Source organism: Betta splendens, chromosome 16, assembly GCF_900634795.4.
Source record: "Betta splendens chromosome 16, fBetSpl5.4, whole genome shotgun sequence".
Lineage (NCBI taxonomy): Eukaryota > Metazoa > Chordata > Actinopteri > Anabantiformes > Osphronemidae > Betta > Betta splendens.
The window spans coordinates 17,896,689-17,916,902 of NC_040896.2; the positions used below are offsets into that span (position 1 = coordinate 17,896,689).

At 45.4% G+C, this 20,214-nt stretch overlaps 2 protein-coding genes across 2 annotated transcripts; both read left to right on the plus strand.

Annotated features, from left to right (window-relative positions):
* Nucleotides 1-6,266: 6,266 nt before the first annotated feature.
* washc5 (WASH complex subunit 5) lies at nucleotides 6,267-16,088 on the plus strand. Its single transcript, XM_029129548.3, has 29 exons — nucleotides 6,267-6,825; nucleotides 7,285-7,504; nucleotides 7,643-7,788; nucleotides 8,067-8,151; nucleotides 8,341-8,441; nucleotides 8,641-8,833; nucleotides 8,916-9,068; nucleotides 9,200-9,313; nucleotides 9,429-9,600; nucleotides 9,823-9,950; nucleotides 10,195-10,324; nucleotides 10,626-10,738; nucleotides 11,121-11,287; nucleotides 11,466-11,541; nucleotides 11,641-11,751; nucleotides 12,117-12,257; nucleotides 12,650-12,730; nucleotides 12,871-12,972; nucleotides 13,180-13,359; nucleotides 13,447-13,571; nucleotides 13,683-13,845; nucleotides 13,998-14,100; nucleotides 14,190-14,269; nucleotides 14,363-14,466; nucleotides 14,634-14,763; nucleotides 14,891-14,987; nucleotides 15,141-15,294; nucleotides 15,403-15,490; nucleotides 15,705-16,088. The coding sequence occupies exons 2-29, from the start codon at nucleotides 7,319-7,321 to the stop codon at nucleotides 15,759-15,761; spliced, it is 3,480 nt and encodes a 1,159-aa protein (XP_028985381.1). The 5' UTR covers nucleotides 6,267-6,825; nucleotides 7,285-7,318; the 3' UTR covers nucleotides 15,762-16,088.
* A 92-nt stretch (nucleotides 16,089-16,180) lies between these two features.
* nsmce2 (NSE2 (MMS21) homolog, SMC5-SMC6 complex SUMO ligase) lies at nucleotides 16,181-19,946 on the plus strand. Its single transcript, XM_029129552.3, has 6 exons — nucleotides 16,181-16,533; nucleotides 16,789-16,901; nucleotides 17,004-17,157; nucleotides 18,046-18,137; nucleotides 18,243-18,349; nucleotides 19,683-19,946. Exons 1-6 carry the CDS (start codon nucleotides 16,419-16,421, stop codon nucleotides 19,792-19,794), a joined length of 693 nt encoding a protein of 230 aa, XP_028985385.1. The 5' UTR covers nucleotides 16,181-16,418; the 3' UTR covers nucleotides 19,795-19,946.
* The last annotated feature ends 268 nt before the right edge of the window (nucleotides 19,947-20,214 follow it).

The following is a 20,214-nucleotide window of genomic DNA, read 5'->3' on the forward strand; positions in this document are numbered from 1 at the left end:
CAGGAAGGGAAGGGTGGATGACTTCTGAGCTGATTTACCACAGAGGTCTGCGAACTGAGATTTGCGGTTCGCCTGTTGGAAACGACCAGACCCCAAAAACGTGTATTTGTTGTCTGCATGACAGCTGTGGTGAACCAGACAGCAGCAACTCACTGGGTGCATTTTATAGCTGCTCTGTGCGTTCTCATTATTTGAATTATATTTTAATTAATCGGTAATTACTGTCAAATGCTAATTTTCTGCCAGCCTGGTGAACTTTAAAGATAGCAGCTGCAGTGTGCGTCGTATCAAGTGATTTTTGCAATGTGAAATATTGTTTGTGAACTTGGAAAAGCCTGTGTGTTGCTTTGTGCAACATTGTGGTGCAGGAGAGTCGGCCATCATCCGTTCATTCAGCCGTTCATCCTGCTGAAGCGGCCTTGGGCTCATTGCTGAGTGCCCGCCTGAGAGCGGTGCTGCTGCACAGCCAAACCCGCTCCGTGAGCCATCTGTTGCGAGCGCGGAGGAGCAAGAATTTCCAAATTTCCAGCGCAAAGAGCGCTGAAATACAATCAGCGCGGGCCAGAACGGCCTCGGCCGTGAGATGAGTTCCGCCGGAGAATGAGGAGCAGCAGGACAATGGCGCTGCGTCTTTTCTGGCACGGAGCAGGCCGCGGTGTGTTTTCACAGCTGCTCGGGCCTGAAAAGACTAGAAGTGACTTTGCAGACGCGGGGAAAGAGAGGAGGAATGTGAAGCTGCGTTCCTCAGGAGCTGTGGACCAACTGTCTGCACCGCCTCAGTTCCCCATGGACCACTGAGCAAAGGCAGCGAGGCAGTGAGGACCACCTCCTCCCGCTCTTTGTCCGTCCTCTTTCTGTCTGTTCTCACTTACGCCGCTGCTGCTTTTTCCTCCATCGTCTCCTCCATCGTACCCTCCATCGTCCCCTCCATTGTACCCTTCGTCGTCTCCTCCGTCGTCTCCTCCATCGTCCCCTCCATCGTCCCCTCCATCGTCCCCTCCATCGTCCCCTCCATCGTCTCCTCCATCGTACCCTTCATCATCTCCTCCGTCGTCTCCTCCATCGTCTCCTCCATCGTACCCTCCGTCGTACCCTTTGTCGTCCCCTCCGTCGTCTCCTCTGTCGTCTCTTCCATCGTCTCCTCCGTCGTCTCCTTCGTTGTCCCCTTCATCGTCTCATCCGTCATCCACTCCGTCGTCTCCTCCGTCATCCACTCCGTCGTCTCCTCCGTCGTCTCCTCCGTCGTCTCCTCCATCGTCCCCTCCGTCGTCTCCTCCATCGTCCCCTCCGTCGTCTCCTCCGTCGTCTCCTCCGTCGTACCCTCCGTCGTCCCCTTCTTCGTCCCCTCTGTCGTCCCCTCCGTCGTCCCCTCCGTCGTACCCTTTGTCGTCTCCTCCGTCATACCCTTCGTCGTTCCCTCCATCGTCTCCTCCGTCGTCTCCTCCGTCGTCTCCTCCGTCGTCTCCTCCATTGTCTCCTCCATCTTACCCTCCGTCGTACCCTTTGTCGTACCCTTTGTCGTACCCTTTGTCGTCCCCTCCGTCGTCTCCTCCGTCGTCTCCTTCGTTTTCCCCTTCATCGTCTCCTCCGTCATCCACTCCGTCGTCTCCTCCGTCGTCTCCTCCGTCGTCTCCTCCGTCGTCTCCTCCATCGTCCCCTCTGTCGTCTCCTCCATCGTCCCCTCCGTCGTCCCCTCCGTCGTCTCCTCCGTCGTCCCCTCCGTCGTCTCCTCCGTCGTACCCTCCGTCGTCCCCTCCGTCGTCTCCTCCGTCGTACCCTCCGTCGTCCCCTCCGTCGTCCCCTCTGTCGTCCCCTCCGTCGTACCCTTTGTCGTCTCCTCCGTCGTCCCCTCCGTCGTCTCCTCCGTCGTCCCCTCTGTCGTACCCTTTGTCGTACCCTTTGTCGTCCCCTCCGTCGTCCCCTCCGTCGTCTCCTCCGTCGTCCCCTCCGTCGTCCCCTTCTTCGTCCCCTCCGTCGTCTCCTCCGTCGTCTCCTCCGTCGTCTCCTCCGTCGTCCCCTCCGTCGTCCCCTCCGTCGTCTCCTCCGTCGTACCCTCCGTCGTCCCCTTCTTCGTCCCCTCTGTCGTCCCCTCCGTCGTCCCCTCCGTCGTACCCTTTGTCGTCTCCTCCATCGTCTCCTCCGTCGTCTCCTCCGTCGTCCCCTCCGTCGTCCCTTCTTCGTCTCCTCCGTCGTACCCTCCGTCGTCCCCTTCTTCGTCCCCTCTGTCGTCCCCTCCGTCGTCCCCTCCGTCGTACCCTTTGTCGTCTCCTCCATCGTCTCCTCCGTCGTCTCCTCCATCGTCCTCTCGGCTGCTCTCTGGCATTCTTTCCATGTCTTCGCTCTTTCACTCTTTCATCCCTTTAACTGATTTATGACCCGCTGGTGACTGATGTGACTGTGGACGCTCCGCGGCCTTTGCCGCCACACGGATCAGATGCGCTTTGTTTATATGTCACTGAATTTTAATTGAGGCGCCTTAAAGCGCTCCATCCACGTGGACCTGTGACAGATCTCCGCTTTAGAGTTCGTAACAACGTGTTTCTGCGCCTGCAGCAGGGGCCCGTTTCTCCGCCTCCAGTCTCGGGCGGCGCCGCGACGGTTGACGGGACGAATCGCAAAAACAGCGCCGACAACTGGAGTCTAGAGAAACGCAACATTAAAGACACGTCGGCGCGGCTCTGCCTTTGTCTGGCTCTGTGTGCAACTTAATGAGTGCGTGGAGATGCTGCGCGCCTGCTGTTGCATTGTGTTTGCGGAGCGGAGCGCTGGCCAGATTTAGAGCAGCAGGGTGACTGAGCCAGAGCAGCACTCCCACTGCGTGATGCATGCGACCGTGCCAATATCTAATTTGGATGCACCCGGGTCAGCACAGTTTTCCCAGCCAGCCAGCGAGTGAGTCAGCCAAGTAAACAGCCAAATGGAGATTTATTATTTCCTTCTGAGTACATTTTGAGGTCGTTATTTCACAGTTTGTTAATAACTCTAATGCCGGGCAGATTTGTCTGCTTTCCACAGAGATGTGGAGATGGAAATTGAAATGTGGGGTATGTGGCAGCGAGCAGCATTTAAATGGAGGGACGACGGGTACAAGTCCAGGGCTCATCACCATGGAGTCTCTCATCACTTAGAGAGCAAAACCCTCATTACTTCACATAGAATCACACAGTCTCGCACCATAGTCAATATAATGATTCATAGATTGAACACAGGCTCAGAATGGTTGAACCTTTACATTAGATGCGACTTCTGGCTAAAAGGATCTTCAGCTCTTGACGTCAAAAATGCAAGTGGACCGCAAACAAAGGTCGCCTCCGCTGGGCTACGAAGGCCTGCTTCTGCTTGTGGCCTAATAAATTCTATGACGTGCTCCAGTCATGACGACCTGTCACATAAATTTGAACGGCAGTCACAGAAAGCTTTCACCCGGCCGTGACCCTGCTTCCATTCCCTTTTATAAAAGGCCAACGTTCCGTTCCTTTCTTTGGAAAAACACATCCTCTGTCAAAATCTGACGCATTTACTGCTTTTTCATCCATTACTTTAATTAAATTATATATTGTTCATAGCTGCATTGGTTTAATAGCATATCGCAGTAAACCCCCGCAAAGGAAGGCGGGTCTCGTCTCATCACCTGTCGTTGACAATCTAAATTTATTCAATGGTGAAAGTGTTAATGATCGGTGGCATAATTATGTTTTCTCTATTCCTGTTGTTTCCATTCTCTTCCACAGTCTTAGATTAGATTAGAGCAAACGAATGTGACTAAACAAGAGGAATGAAGAAAAAGGCGTGTGTGTGTGTGTGTGTGTGTGTGTGTGTGTGTGTGTGTGTGTGTGTGTGTGTGTGTGTGTGTGTGTGTGTACACGTGCAGCGTGCCTTTTGTGCCTGGGCAACGGGACGTCCGTGCCGGGACGTCTCAATCAGAGAGCAGAGATCAGGTTCAATTACACATGCAATAACTTTTAGGTCTCCGTGGAACTAGAAACCATTTATATGCTAATAAGTATGACAGCAGTAATGGCTTGCAATAAAAAGACATCTGCTGCTTGATCAAATCTGATATTAGGGCATTACCACAATCAGCCTTTGCTATTTGTCTTGAAACTACTTGTTAGCCTCAAAACTACTTGCGGGAAGTGTTTTGGCATCGAGCGACGCCGGTGATGTAATAACCTTTGTCGCGCTGCTCGCGCCTCTCCGTCGCCTCCAAATGTGTTGCTGGTGTGTTTTAGCTGCTTTCTTATTGGGGAAAGTAAAAGTGGAGACTTTTATATGGAAGACGCACAGATTTAATGCGTTTGCAGTGGAAGTCAGATCTTTCTCAGTTTATGATGCTACAAGTTTGATTTGGTGACCAAAACAAAAGATTGCACTAAGCACTTAGGCAAAAGCCTTCCATTGGCCTTCCCATCAATCAGTGTTTTTGGCCCTGAAGAAGCAGTGTAGGGAATGAGTGGACACACATGGATCAGAGCTAAGGCTGGAGAGGAGCAATGTGATCCCATCATCAATGCAAGATACTGGGGACACCTTAAGCAACTACAGATGTGCATAAATGAGGTGTAAGCTGTGATCTAAGCAGAAGGCGGCCCATGTTCATCCTCACATCAAAGCGGCTGCATCAGATGCGATCACGCCGATATCGAGCACCAGCCGCGCACGGCCGCTAATCTGAGCTGCGATCAGTGGGACGTTCGTCGCCATGCGAGCGCGGAGACGGGAAGAGCAGCTCCGGGTCCGAGTCCCGTCTGCCTCTGTTTCCCGACCAGAGGGTCCTGCTGCGTGCAGCACTCACTTCAAGGGCCTGAAAGAGATCAATGAGGAAGAATAGCAGTGGGACTGGACTACAAATTGAGCAGGCTTTAATCACCTCACACAGTTCACAGCGTGTGAAAGTTCTCGCCATGAAAAGGTTTAATCACTGGCCGGGCTGAATGGAGTCATTGCTGCTGATAAAGAGCATCCAGGGCCATTTGCTAACACCTAGGAGCCCGCCCTCACACTCACGCGTCCGCGCCGCCTTTGAAGACGCGTCCGGCCCCGGAGTCTTTGTGCGGCATCGTCCATAGTGCCTCGTTTGCTGAACGTAGGGGCTCTCAGATAAGAGGCAATTATTATTTATCAAGCGGTTCAGAGGTTTCACAGATAAATGATAATTAACTGACCCAGCAGTCAATGGCTGCAACGTCTGCCGGGAGACCTGAGATCCATCAATGCTGTTAATGGGCAGAGCGCGAGGGTCACCTGGTTACCATTCAGTCGATGGCTAACTGAATTATGTGCTTGGAATATTTCTCTGGGGGGATCAGGGCGAACCGCGTGCAGCGTGTTGTTGCTTCGCGTGTGCAGTAACTTTCAAAGAGCCCAAAAACACATATTGGACAGTAGGAAGCAATTGGCCAACAAAACTACAAAGCAAACATAATAACAAGAAGAGAGAAGCCTTAAGGCACCTGAAGGTTAGTAGAGAAGGAGTGCAGTGGGAGCCCTCATTAGTGAAAAGCTTCCCTGATGCTTCCCAGGAAGCCCATGTAGTTGACCCAGGCGCCGGCGAGTATGTGACCTTGGTGTGATGGTAAATGGGCAATAAATCTGCCGCCTCAGGGACTCGGTGTGTAGTTAGTGGACTGTTGGGTCAATGAGTACGCGCGCTATGAATCTAAATTGCACCTGTCTGACTCTCTCCCCGTCCTCCGCTATAAAATGCAGAGCAATAACGCTGCTCCATTAATCAGAGCGTTTAAGGCAGATCACGTTGCGGCGCCGCACACATCCCTGTCAATCACCGCTGAGCGCTAATGAAGATGATATACAGAGGAAAAAAAAAAAAAAAAAAAGACCGGGATTAAAATGACTTTATCGCAGTGTAAAACAGTGTCGCCACATGTTGGGGTCAGAGACGACGTTTGGCTCCACGCGCAAACAGATGACGGGTCAGAGGAATCCTTCCCTCCACATGACTGATAGGAGGAGTTAACAACCTCTGGCTCGCGCTGCTCAAAGGAAGTGCCTGCCAGCACGCGAGATGTATTGGCAATAAAAGTCTAATTCAATCAGTATCTGAAGGAAACACAAGAGCTTATTCCTAGTCAATCACATCAAACACATGCTGCTTGTTGTTTTTTTCTGCCATCTAGTTAATAGACTCCAGAATTTACAAGGCAGGTTCATATTTCATGGGCCTAATGGGTTTTTATTGCATAGATGATGATGAATGGGCTAATGAGTGGTTTGTTATTACAGTAATACAGGAAACTCTCGTCAGAGGCCTGTGAAGTAGCACATTAGCTGTGGACTGAAGGGCACAGCTTGTTACGTTTGCCTTTTTAGTCGTTTTAACGCACGCTCGTTGTCCTGATCGACATCCGCAAATCAACGCATCCATGCGGAGTCAGAGACCCGCTGTCACGCACCGTCAGACGCGCACAGCCGGGTTTCAGTGGATCTTTGTCGCCATCTAGAGGCCGACGTGTAGATTCTACACTCTGGACTGCGGTGAAATCTGCTGAGCCGTCTTGTTGTTTAGCGATCAGCAGATGTAGGCTATAGAGTGGTATGACATGATCCACCTGGAATCTAACCAGAGGAAAATACTAAAACACTGATTTAAAATGCGTGTTGTGATAAATATAATAATTACACAAATGTCTGAGCTTTTATCGAAGTTGCGTCTCCGCACGTCTCCGCCGCGCTGCCTAAATCAAGCGCACCCGGCAACAGAGTCATGTGGTTGGTCATGAGGAAGTAAACAGGGAAGAGAAGAAGAGCGTAAAAGCATTTTCATCTTTTTGAACGGTTTATTTCCAGGCAGCAACACACAGACAGGTTTGTTTACCACCATACGTTTGTACACGTTCGTGTGTCCATGTATAAAGCGTCGTGGCCAGTCAGCGATGGCAGCAGGCTAAATGCTAACGCTAGCTTTGAGGAGATGGAGCTAACTGTTACTGTATGACCATGTAATCAGTGCTGTCCTCACATTCCCCCACGCTGAAAAGAGGCTTTGTTTTAATAGGAACCGTGGAAATTATGACATAATGCTTTATATATTTGTAATTTGCATTGGATTCTCTCTTTCCTTCTTTATACGTCGCACCGTTTTTGCAGCAAGCAAAGCTGAACCTTTCAGTAAAGAGGGTTGTTATAAATGTGTTATTACTAAAATTACAACGTAATTTACTGGGAACAGGGCCCGTTTCAGTGTGTTCATGCTCTGTTCAGTGCTTAAGGACATTTTAATGGCCGCATCAAACTATGCAGAATGTGACTTCTCTCACCTCACAGCTGGAACACCTGCCCCGCATCTTCTTCAGGCGCTATGGTGGACTTCCTGGCAGAGAATAACCTGTGTGGCCAGGCCATCCTCAGGATTGTCTCCAGGGGAAACGCCATCATTGCTGAAGTCCTGCGCCTCTCCGACTTTGTTCCTGCAGTTTTCAGGCTAAAGGACAAAAGTGACCAGCAGAAATATGCAGACATCATATGTGACTTTAGCTACTTTAAGGTAACTGGAACAGAACTTCCAACTGCTATTCAACCAAAAATAATTATAAAGACCTAACTTCCTTATAAGTATTGATATTACTTTCACGCATATGTTGCAAACAGCCTGTATCGAATTTTGCGTTATGATGTTACACAGGGTCCAGAGTATTACGAGGGGAAGCTGGAAGCAAAACCCGAGCTTCAAGACCTAGATGAGGAGTTTAGAGAAAATAACATAGAGATTCTTTCACGGTTCTATCTGGCTTTTGAGAGTGTCCACAAGTATATAGTGGATCTTAACAGGTAAGCCAGGGCTGGGGTAAGTCAAGGTTTGGGCTTTGATCAGATCTGTGTGAAGCACACTTCATTCTTTCTTGTCTTTTCTTTTCTTTTCTTTTCTTTTCTTTTCTTTTCTTTTCTTTTCTTTTCTTTTCTTTTCTTTTCTTTTCTTTTCTTTTCTTTCTTTTCTTTTCTTTTCTTTTCTTTTCTTTTCTTTTCTCTTTTAACCCCCTCCACTTAAAAATGTATATTATGTACTACATAAAATGATATTGATTCACAATTATCCCTCCTCTCTCCAGATATCTGGATGACCTACATGAGGGTGTTTATATTCAGCAGACCCTGGAGACTGTTCTTCTAAATGAGGATGGAAAACAGCTTCTAGTGAGTCACAGGCCAAATCCTACTTAGCCGCATTAGATTACAAGTGGAGGCTAATGTAATGTATCTTGTGTGTTGTGTTAATAAATTTACGGTGTTGGAGACTCATTTCAGTGCATGGATATAAAAATTTGAATTAGAATAAGAGACCCTACAGGGGTTTAAATAGTGTGTGCTTTTTGTTTTCCACAGTGTGAGGCGCTCTACCTGTACGGAGTCATGCTGCTGGTTATTGACCAAAAAATTGAAGGGGAAATAAGAGAGCGGATGCTTGTGTCCTATTATAGATACAGGTGCAGTTGTGACTCACATGCCCCCACATGTACGACATACTGACTCGCAGTCTTAGCTAGGCAGCATGCTCAGAGCTAAGGTGACTCATCGGACTCATAAATGTCGTAAATCTGTCGTGTTTGAAAAACAAATATGTATCTCTAATTGTTCACAAAAAATATTTACATATATTTGTTTATCCTTTCCCTTATTCATTAGTGCCGCCCGATCATCAGCCGACTCCAACCTTGACGACATCTGCAAGCTCCTGCGCAGCACAGGCTACTCCAGCCAGCCTGGAGCCAAGCGACCAGCCAACTACCCAGAGAGCTACTTTCAGAGAGTCCCAATTAGCTCCACTTTTATTAGCATGGTCATAGGGAGGCTGCGCTCGGACGACATCTACAACCAGGTGGGAAGCGTTCGGTCCAGCATTGTTTCCAGTGTAATAGCTGGGAAGGTGCTGACTCATCACACTTCTCCTTGTCGGTCAGGTGTCTGCGTATCCTCTGCCAGAACATCGTAGCACGGCGCTGGCGAACCAGGCCGCTATGCTGTATGTCTGCCTCTTCTTCAGTCCCTCTATACTGCACACCCAGCAGGCCAAGATGAGGGAGATAGTGGACAAATACTTCCCTGACAACTGGGTACATGTTTTAGATTTACAGCAGGATTATTCACTGACTTAAGCTGCACTGGTGCCACTATGAATGTTATACTGTATAATGTTGCACTGAACTGACATGTGGGTCACAACTGCACCTGTCTCTGTCTGTAGGTTATCAGTATCTACATGGGCATCACAGTGAACCTAGTGGAGGCTTGGGACCCATACAAAGCTGCCAAGACTGCTCTCAACTACACCCTGGACTCTGCTAACATCAAAGAGCAGGTATTAAAGCACAAAGCCGCCAGGTTTTTCAATTGTCCGTTGACACCACTGGAGGTAAGTTAGGGAATATTTGTGCTTCGAACCTTGTAAAACGACCTCATCTCTGTGTGTTCAGGCCACTCGATATGCAGCTAGCATGGAGAGCCTGAGGCCTCAGGTGCAGCAGCTGCTGAAGGAAGGTTTCCTCCGGGAGGAGATCATCCTGGACAACATTCCCAAACTACTGAACTGCCTGAGGGATTGTAATGTTGCTATCCGCTGGCTGATGCTGCACTCTGCAGAATCAGGTGAGATCATCCTTTTTCAAAAAATTAAGGGTTTGCTTTAAGTTGGCACGGTAAGGGTTTGGGTTACTGGTCTCCATCAAGGACTCTTTATTTCTATCTAGTTCCTCTTAGCTTGAGCTGGAAATTTTATACTAGTTGTTTGTCCAGGTTTGTGAAATTTACCTGCATAATTGTAATGTAAATGTATTGTTGATTTGTGTTTTATTCTTCTTCTGTCTGTAGCTTATGATCCAAACAACAAGCGGCTGCGTCAGATTAAAGACCAAGTGCTCAGTGACTCCAAGTACAACCCAAAGATCCTGTTTCAGCTTCTGCTTGACACGGCTCAGTTTGAGTTTACGCTCAAAGAGGTGAGGACCTTTCATTATCACTGGAAATGTAAAGTGGGCAGTAGGACATTGAAATGATGCCAAAGTAATTCCCAAGTTGTCCAGTTTCTAGTTAGGTGTGTCTGCAGTGTTAGCATACAGTGAGGAAAGCATATGGCTAGATAGTCTATCATTAGGAGAGGACACAAGTCTAATGTTCTCATTATGCAGCTCATCTGTCTAATCCTCCCTCATAGACTCAGCATCTGTGTTGTCCCTCTTCCAGATGTTCAAGCAGATGTTGTCAGAAAAGCAGATCAAGTGGGAGAACTACAAGAAGGAAGGATCAGAGAGAATGACTGAGCTTGCCGAAGTCTTCTCTGGCGTCAAACCTCTCACCAGGGTTGAGAAAAACGGTGAGTCACATTGTTCAGGAGGATAATGGGAGGGATTACATGCACAAAAATAAGTGTTAGTGACTAAAGCCTCGGTCATGCAGCATTTCATGCTTCGGATGTCATGGATTACGGATGTGCAGCATTGGAACACAGATGCTCGCATGAGTTTAAGCTGGAAGCTGAAAATATGGAGAGGGACACATCATCAGAAATGCATGAACAACAGAATCAGACAGAGTCGCCTGCTTCTGTTACTGCGGCTCACTTCGACAACATCCTTGCTCTGCTTGAACGTGCACACCTGTGTTACTCTTCTCAGAGAACTTGCAGGCCTGGTTCAGAGAAATATCCAAGCAGATTGAGTCTTTGAACTATGAGGACTCTACAGCTGCCGGGCGGAAGACTGTCCAACTCATACAGGCTCTTGTTGAGGTGGGTGGCATGTCTCAAGTGGCTCAAGTTTTAACCTTGCAAATTATATGAAATAAATTTGTGTGAATGCTACCGCTCTAGATCACCTTAGCTTCATGCATCTGTTTAGCAAGTGACTCTAAGAACACTGTTTGAAAATAGACAGACACAGTAGAAATGCGTTGTTTGCCCAGGGGGTTGCACCGACCTCATTTTCTCAGTCTATGTAAAATTAGAAACAGGAAAAAATGTAATACTCACAAAACATGGAAGCACGGGGTAATGTTTATTTATAGAAACCTCGATACTCATTTAATGAAGACCAGTGGGAAGATATTTTAAACTTCACGTGTTGTCACGTTTATTATTCAGTGTTCCATTAAAATTGCTCTCCCCTGCTCAGGTCCAGGAGTTCCACCAGCTGGAGTCTAACCTGCAGGTCTGTCAGTTTCTGGCTGACACCAGGAAGTTTCTGCATCAAATGATCCGCACTATTAATATCAAAGAAGAGGTCCTCATTACGATGCAGATAGTCGGGGACCTGTCCTATGCGTGGCAGATAATTGACAGGTACTGCTTGGTTGCTCGTAAATAATAAAGCCATAACACATTTTTGGAGAGAAGCGAATGGTAAAGACACATTTTAGTGTATTTAAGGCTTCTACGTCTTGCCCACAGCATGTAAACAGTAGCAGATGGGTCTTTCATAGGGATCAGGGTTTTTTCTGACTTCCATTTAACTCTTCAGCTTCACGACCATCATGCAAGAGAGCATCCGAGCCAATCCGTCCATGGTCACAAAGCTTAGAGCTACATTTCTGAAGGTAAGGTCCACTCAGAATTTACCTCCTCCTTCATAACCTGTCCCTTGACGTTGTTACCTGTGATGTTTAAACGCATCCCCTGTCTGCTCGTGTGACCAGCTGGCGTCGGCGCTGGATCTTCCGCTGCTGCGAATCAACCAGGCAAACAGTGCTGACCTGCTGAGTGTCTCGCAGTTCTACTCGGGCGAGTTGGTGGCTTACGTCAGAAAGGTACAAAACGCTTAAGTCACTTGTGATTTTCGATGTTCTTTTTAAACACAGGTACTTGTAAATTATCTTGGTTCTGTACCTTTAACGACTGAGTTCTGTGTGATGCGAATTATTGTTCAGTAAGTAGCCTGTAGTCATGATTGTGCTTCTGCAACCATCTGTTTAGGAGACTTGCATCAAATAAAGTCCTCTGTGGATGCGCATGAGGAGATGCTACATTGCCACATACCATGTTATTTAATGTATTAATCCTATACCTGTGAACAGGATTTCATCTAGGGTGTTATGTACCATCTGTTGTGCTTGACTCAAAGCTCATCAGACGTGGATTTAAATGGGTTCTAACTTTTCACTCTTGTTTTCAGGTTCTTCAGATCATCCCTGAAAGCATGTTTACGTCCCTGGCCAAGATCATCAAGCTGCAGATCCACGACATCATGGAGGTGCCCACGCGGCTGGATAAAGACAAGCTCAAGGACTACTCTCAACTCGCAGCTCGCTACGAAGTAAATAATCTGTTATGCTTGAAATAGCCTCACTGGCTTCTTGAATATCGTTCCGAATGTCACCGAGGTAATGAAAAATAAATCCTCGGATCTTATACACAATAAAGATAATTAGACGAGAGACCTCAAGTTGTTTTAGTTCGATGTTGACTCGTGTTGTGTATGAGAGAGTCTGAGGCAGTCATTACAGCTGCTATTTCTCAATATTTTGCAATCACACTCAGATGTGAAATACAAATTAGACAAGAATGACTGCAGTGGAGCAGAGCCTTATTTGAATTGCATTAATTAGAATTTGCTCTGAGAGGGCACGGGAGTCACGGAATTGTCTTTGTGGAATTAAAGCTTCAAAGTTATGCTTGCATGCTCAAACATTCTTCTCCTGACTACAGGTAGCTAAGCTCACGCATGACATCTCCATCTTCACTGAGGGAATCCTGATGATGAAGACCACCCTAGTTGGGATCATAAAGGTAAAGGAGGTGTTGAAGGGTGGACATGGTGAAATGTTTTTTTTTAATTTTGCTGTGTAAAATTAGATTGGTAACATTGAGCCATTGTATAATTTAACAATGACAGGGCGTTCCTTTACTGACACAATTTGATGCTTTAGGTGGACCCCAAGCAGCTTCTTGAGGATGGCATCAGAAAAGAGCTGGTGAAGAGGGTCGCGTTTGCGCTACACAAAGGGCTGATCTTCAACCCTAAGGCTAAGGTCAGAGGTCAAATCCACTGGGCCTTTTTATCTTGATATTTTTAATGACTCTTGAACAGTTTGTCAAATATTTCGACATCAAGTTTAGTAACTATATAATTACTAATACCTGATGATGACAAAAGTAATTAATCCAAAGTCAAGAAACGCAGCAGTGCTGAAAGATGAAACTGCGCCATAAAGCAATGTCCTCTTCTTCGCTCCCAGTCCAGTGAGCTGATGCCCAAGCTGAAGGACATGGCCGCCACAATGGACGGCTTCTACAGGTCGTTTGAGTACATCCAAGACTATGTCAGCATTTATGGCCTTAAAATTTGGCAGGAGGAAGTGTCTCGCATCATCAACTACAATGTGGAGCAGGAATGTAACAGCTTCCTCAGGACCAAGGTCAGATTTGAAACATTAGCATGGATTTAGTTCTCCCAAAACATTCTTACACTTTGTGTTGATTAATTATTGTTTTTTTCTGAACAGATCCAGGACTGGCAGAGTGTGCATCAGTCCACCCACATTCCCATCCCCAAGTATCCCCCTGTTGATGAATCTGCCACCTTTATCGGCCGTCTCTGCAGAGAGATCCTTCGTATTACAGATCCAAAGTACGACTTTTTCCTTAGAGCTACTAAACTTAATCTGAAGCTGTAGATATGAGGTTTAGTCACATGTAGATGTGAGATGAGACCTCTGAAATGCATTGGTCCTTTCTACAGGCTAACGTGCTACATTAACCAGATGAACACCTGGTACGACCTGAGGAGCCACCAGGAGGTGACCAATAACAGGCTGTTCTCTGAGATCCAGAACACTCTGGGTACTTTTGGCCTGAATGGACTGGACCGGCTTCTGTGCTTCATGATCGTCAGGGAGCTGCAGGTTAATGGCCCTCATGCAATGAGTCACGCTTGACAAAACTCTTCTAATTACATTGCTGACACTTGATACTGTCACAGTTTTACGGTGTTTTACTTTCACTTAGTTTTCCTATGAATACATTTTCATGGCTGTAAACCTGTTTCTCTTATCAGAACTTCCTGACAGTGCTTCAGAAGACCATCCTAAAGGACAAAGCTGTGTTGGATGTCTTTAAAACCCTGCTGAGTTCTGTCAACCCAGTCCAGGGCATTGTGGGTAAGTATTTCATTCGTTCATTTGAAAAAAAATGCAGCCTGGTGGGATCTTTTTATTTAGTGGGGGAAATTCTATTTCATCTGCAACAGCAAATGCCAGCAAAGTGTATGCAACAGCTGTGGCCAAAACCCAGAAGATCTGGGGCGCGTATCTGGAGGCCATCATGAAGGTAAAGTAGTGCTGCTTGTTCTTGTCTCCTACTACAACCAACTAAATGCTGTGTAAGTAAGTAAGTAATTTCAGATGCATTTGCTTGTTGTAGGTTGGGCAGATGCAGATTCTCAGACAGCAGATTGCAAATGAGCTCAACTACTCATGCAAGTTTGACTCCAAGCACCTGGCTGCTGCCCTGGAAAACCTCAACAAGTCAGTCTAGTTTCATATCTACAATAAGATAAAAATGTTAATGACCACTCTATGATAGTATGTTTGTTGTTTGCTTTAATCCATTTATAAGTTTAATAGATTGATTTAAATCAGTAATTGATACTTTGTTGTGATGCTAAAGTCCATTTCTGATTTTGACTTGACAGGTCTCTACTGGCAGACATTGAAGCTCACTACCAGGACCCATCGTTGCCCTACCCTAAAGAAGACAACACTCTCCTGTATGAGATCACTGCCTACCTGGAGGCTGGCGGGATTCACAATCCACTCAGTAAGGTGGGGAGCTAATATGTGTGCTGGTCCCCCACCCACTGTTACATGTGGCAAACTGGAATTTATCTTATGGATTATATCAGCTATATCTCTTTTTATGACTTGTTTATTCTCTTTATGTCTTCAACAGATCTACATCACCACAAAGCGCCTGCCTTACTTCCCCATCGTCAACTTCCTGTTCATTGTTGCTCAGCTGCCTAAACTTCAGTACAGCAAAAACCAAGGCAGGTTTTACCCTGACTGTCATTCCCTACATCACGTCTCTTATTGAAGTATTACTGAAGCTAAGTTATTAAGCTGTGCATGTAGCCAGTATAAAAGCGTGGCTCCACATCTGCTGTACATCACCACACAGCGTACGTCCTGTGATTTTCCAGGAATGACCTGCAGGAAAGCCGCTGACCCGGTCGATTGGCCTCCGCTCGTACTCGGCATGCTCACCCTCCTCAAGCAGTTCCACTCCAGATACACTCACCAGTTCCTGGCTCTTATTGGCCAGTTCATCCGCTCCATCATGGAGCAGTGCACAAGGTAAAGTCACTATTTTAGAAAAAATTGCTGCGCTAAGAGAAAACAATGATTTTTGCTGTGCTGATTTAAGAAGCTCAAGTTATTATTTTTTTCTAAATCCCATTACAGTCAGAAGATTCCTGACATGCCATCTGATGTAGTGGGAGCTCTGATGTTCCTCGAAGACTATGTGAAGTACACAAAACTGCCCCGCAAGGTAGGGCAACTTTAATCTGTTAATATTGTTACCAATGTTTTAAAATAGGATATACTATAATTATTCAGTTAAAATAATTAGTTTAGTAACTACATAGTTGTACTTTTCACAATAAAAGGTTAATCATGCAGTAACATGACTTAAGTCAAATACAACTACTGACTGTTTTTACTGCATGTACTGTGAGACATTAACATGTATTTCTTTCTTTAAGGTGGCTGAAGCTCATGTGCCCAGTTTCATTTTTGATGAGTTTCGGACGATACTGTGAAGATGAAGGACTGAAAATCTTTTTTTTCCTGCAGACAGTTTGACTTGACTTTTTGTTTCAGTTTGACTTTATGTCCCTGCAAACACTGGTGTTAACAGTGAGACTGATTTGTTTCTCTACGTCTAACATAAACTAAAGTGCAGTAGTTTTGTGGATGGAGCCCTAAAAATGTGTGTATGTGTGTATGTTTCAGAAAGACACCTGCATTGTTTATTAATGACTTAATGCACTAATAGTAGATTGTATATAGATAAAAATGACCAATTAATTAACTTGTCGGCTTTGTATTTTAAAATGTAATTAACAAATAAATACTTTTGTTCATTATTTGATTTCGTTTCAGTTCGATTGAGAATCAAACTCCCGGGCTTTTACTTTGAAGAAATAACCGGAAGTTGGGTTTTAGATGTGGCTAACCGGTTTAAAATTTGCATGTTTTCTTGTGATGTGTTGCGTGTTTCTCCTGTAATCGTATTATTGACATGATAATATTGGTACGCAGCAACCCTACATTCGTACCATAATGTGGGCCGTCAGGATTAGCAGCTAAAGCAGCCAGAGATTCAAACCGGTGTCGTTGGCGCGCTAGGCTAGCTAAACGCTAGTTAGCTCAACTTTAGGCTGTTCCGTCTGTGAGGATTCGCCCCGATTCCCGAAATGTCGTTTAGCGCCGTTCACGGAACGCTATCGAGCCTGAAGTCGTGCCAGGCGGACATCCTGACGGGAATGGACATAGTGACAGACGTGGCTTTGGACCTGGTGGAAGCGCAGGGTAACTTAAACAGGCTCCTGTCTGTCTGCAACTGCATGTGCTGCTAGTGCTTGTTTCAGTTCAGTGCATTATATATTGGTTTTTATTTGACGTTCCATTCCAACTGTGTTAGAAGTAGGTACACACTAATTAATTACTCAAAGTAACATTTCAGCTTGCACTACGTCAAGCTACACTACTATAATCACACGTGTATTCACACATACATAATTGTGTGAACATTTATTTTGTTAAATGATGTGCGTTCTGTTACAGATGGAGAAGTGAATCCTGGCATCAAAATGCTGGAGGACATGATTCTGGACTGTGCCAAGCTGGACCGAGAAATTAACTACTTTGTGGATGTTGTACAACAAGTCACATCTGAGGTGAGACGCAGACGTTACTGGGTGAATCACAGGTGGGGGAAACACAAGTTGACCTCAGTTGTAAAGGTCATGAAAAATGCCTACCTGCTTCAATCTCTACAGGTTGCCACTCAGCAGCCAGAGGCCATGTTCAGCCTGTCTGACAAAGTGAAGGAGCGGTTTGCACAGAGAACAGACACACTCGCTGACACCGAACTCCACCATCACCAGAAAGTCGTCGCTTTCAAAAGCAGCATCGCTAGCTCCTCCAGTCAAGGTAGGGGATGTGGAGGTGGAAGAGGGCGCTGCTAGACCCGGGGCTGATCCTAGACTCTGACAAGAGCTGTGCTTCCAGGGAATCTTTTCATGTGTAAAGGGAATGAAGTCTAGGGATGTGTTCCTTTTCAGGCTTATCATTTAATTTTAAAGACACAGCTATGTGTGATTACTGTTTTATTGTGGTCCTCATTACACCCCTGCAAGACATAGTTTGTTGCAGAGTTGTTCTACACTGAGTGAAGTCACTCCACCTATAAGAAATGATTCCCAAGAAGGATGAACTCATGAGAGACCATTGTTTTCTATTTTTGAAGGCTGTAGCTTGTTAGAAAGTCTCGAATCTGTAAGCGTAGGTGTGGCCTTGGTGAGTTCTAAGAGGCATCATGTGGAGTTTGTTTTATTCTTTGGACTCATGATGACCTTTGGGTGATTCAGGGGGTTCAAACAGCCATAAGCAATGAGAGCTAAAAATGGTTATTGCTTTATGAGTAAGTGGATGCATTGCTGTCAGTATCTGTGTGTGTGTGTGTGTGTGTGTGTGTGTGTGTGTGTGTGTGTGTGTGTGTGTGTGTGTGTGTGTGTGTGTGTGTGTGTGTGTGTGTCTCAGGAGGTGGGCAGCGAGCTGTTATGCATACTACTATAAACTTATGTAGCTCAATGTATTCAGACCTTTAATTTGCGTTAGACTTTGGTAGGTTCCTTTTTTGTAGTAATAACATGCAGGATTAGCTGCATCATTTACTACATGTAGGACATGATGCTGTGTTTAGCAGATATCCTGCAGTTTCATCGAAGCTCCTGCTCTTGCTTAATATCCTCCTGTCATCTTGTCAAGAATGTGGTTCATAATTTCTGATTGGGAAACATATGTATGTTGTGTTTTCAGCCAACCAAGAGTCAGCAGACAACATGGAGGAGGTAGATGAGGACATTGCTGTTACACAGAGTCAGGTCAACTTTACCTGCCCAGTCACACAGGTACCAGACGTCCTCTCCTTCAGTTTTTTTCCTAATCAAATTTTACCACAAGTAAAATGATTCTTTTTGTGTTTAAAAAAACACCTCTGTTCATCTGTATTAAAGGTGGAAATGGTGAACCCAATGAAGAACAAGAAGTGTAACCACCATTATGAGGAAACAGCCATACTGGACATGATCAAAGCAAAGCGCAGCCAGAAAAAGAAATGCCGGTAAGACACAGTCCCTTGGAGGAATGCTAGAAAGTTAAATCAGATGTTGCAGTAAACAATTTGGCAGGTTGGCGTGGGACCAGCGTTCAGCCTTAATTCACATTTTCTGTAATATACCGCTTTGATGTCGGAGCCAAGTTAAATGTGGCTGCTCCTTGAGGAATGTACTTTATTGGGACTTCATGGGATAGACTCACAAAGTGGCAAATATTCGTGTAGTAGAAAGAAAAATGATAAATTGTTACAAACGAATCCCTGCAAAGTGTGGCATGCTTTTGTATTCAGCCAATAAAATTGGAACTGACTTCAGAAGTCATCTAATCAGTATGTCCACCTGTGTGCAATTTAATCAGTGCAGCTCCTCAGAGGTTTGTTAAAGAACGTTACACAACAAATGGCATCATGACGTCCAAGGAGCACAGCAGACAGGGCAGAGATAAAGTTGTGGAGACCGTTCAAGCTGGGTTAGATCCTTAAAATAAAAGTTAGACTTATCCCACGCTTTGAACATGTTACAGAGCTCTGTTCAATCAATCATCTGAAAAAGACTATGGCACCACTGCAAACCCACCAAGAGGCCTGTGGTAACAGACACACAGCCACGGCTACAATGGAAAGGTTGAGATCAAAGCGTATTCATGTGTTACCCAGTCAAGTGCAGACCTAAATCCAATTGAGAATCTCTGGCAGGACTTTTTTGCTGTTCAGTCCCTCTCCATCCAATCTGACTTAATAGAGCGAGCGAGTAAGCTTGAGCTGTTTTGTAAAAAAGAATGGGCAAACATTTCACTTTCACACTTGTAGAGCTTGTGGAGACATACCCCAAAAGATTTGCTGCTGTAATTGCGGCACAAGGCGGTTCTACGAAGTATTGACTCCCGCGGCTGAATATGAAAACTTGTTGAGGATTCTGCAGTTTGATAAACCGGCACCACATGAGAGGCAGACGATGGTTTGCCAGCAGACAAATCTTAAAATGTCCTGTCTTTTATTTGTGTCATGCAGGTTCTGTACTTTTATACCAGACGCTGTTGAGCTTTCAGTCGTTAGAACATTCAATACAAATATTTTTCCACTGCAAAACATTTACATATGGCAAAACAAAACCTTGACTGAATGTTTTGTTACTGTATAGTGTATTCATAATTTGCTTGAAAACACTAAATTTGATATTTGTTTAATAGGTATGTGAAGCACAGACATACAGTGATGTATTGTAGATACAAACAAAATAAAACATTAGCGTTAACTTATAAATTAAAAAGCACTCTAGTGGGATAAATGAGGCAAACAGAGATGTTTTAATTTAAGTGTGTGTGTTTTTTCTGTCCAGCTGTCCTGTGGTGGGCTGTGGAAACACAGACGTGAAAGAGTCTGACCTCATTCTTGACCAGATACTGAGGAGAAAGATCCAGAGCCACAAGAGAAAAGCCAACCGGACCTAGTAAAACCCATGGGTTGAGGCAGAGTATTGAGATTGTTGTTAACCAGCTGAGTTGTGTTTTTGAATGATTGTTTGCATTTCAGGTGGACTGTTATGTGCATTTCATACATGCAGAGTGTAAATAAAAAGGTTTCTTATTTTAATACCACTAAACTGTATCTGTAATTGTGATTAGTATACATGGTGCAGTAATTTGAGTGAACCACAAGAGAGCATCCTTTGCACAACGACACAGTTATATAGTTCATATAGGCACAATCTGAACAGAGGAAAATGACCTTTAACTACGGGAGGATGTGATGCACTGTGTTGTGAGTCATATCATTCGTGGCCACTCTGATGGCCGTCTTCACCACATTCACCACCTGGTGCTATTAATATAGCGGTGGATCTGTGTACATGTGATTATTATAAATGCAGT

Bases quoted from the DNA above. Each gene is read 5' to 3' on its own strand.
- washc5 (XM_029129548.3), top strand. From the start codon at position 7,319: ATGGTGGACTTCCTGGCAGAGAATAACCTGTGTGGCCAGGCCATCCTC. The intron at 9,314-9,428 runs GTATTAAAGCAC...CTGTGTGTTCAG, and splicing joins CTGCTAACATCAAAGAGCAG to GCCACTCGATATGCAGCTAG. The intron at 15,295-15,402 runs GTAAAGTCACTA...ATCCCATTACAG, and splicing joins ATCATGGAGCAGTGCACAAG to TCAGAAGATTCCTGACATGC.
- nsmce2 (XM_029129552.3), top strand. From the start codon at position 16,419: ATGTCGTTTAGCGCCGTTCACGGAACGCTATCGAGCCTGAAGTCGTGC. The intron at 16,534-16,788 runs GTAACTTAAACA...GTTCTGTTACAG, and splicing joins GGACCTGGTGGAAGCGCAGG to ATGGAGAAGTGAATCCTGGC. The intron at 17,158-18,045 runs GTAGGGGATGTG...TTGTGTTTTCAG, and splicing joins CGCTAGCTCCTCCAGTCAAG to CCAACCAAGAGTCAGCAGAC.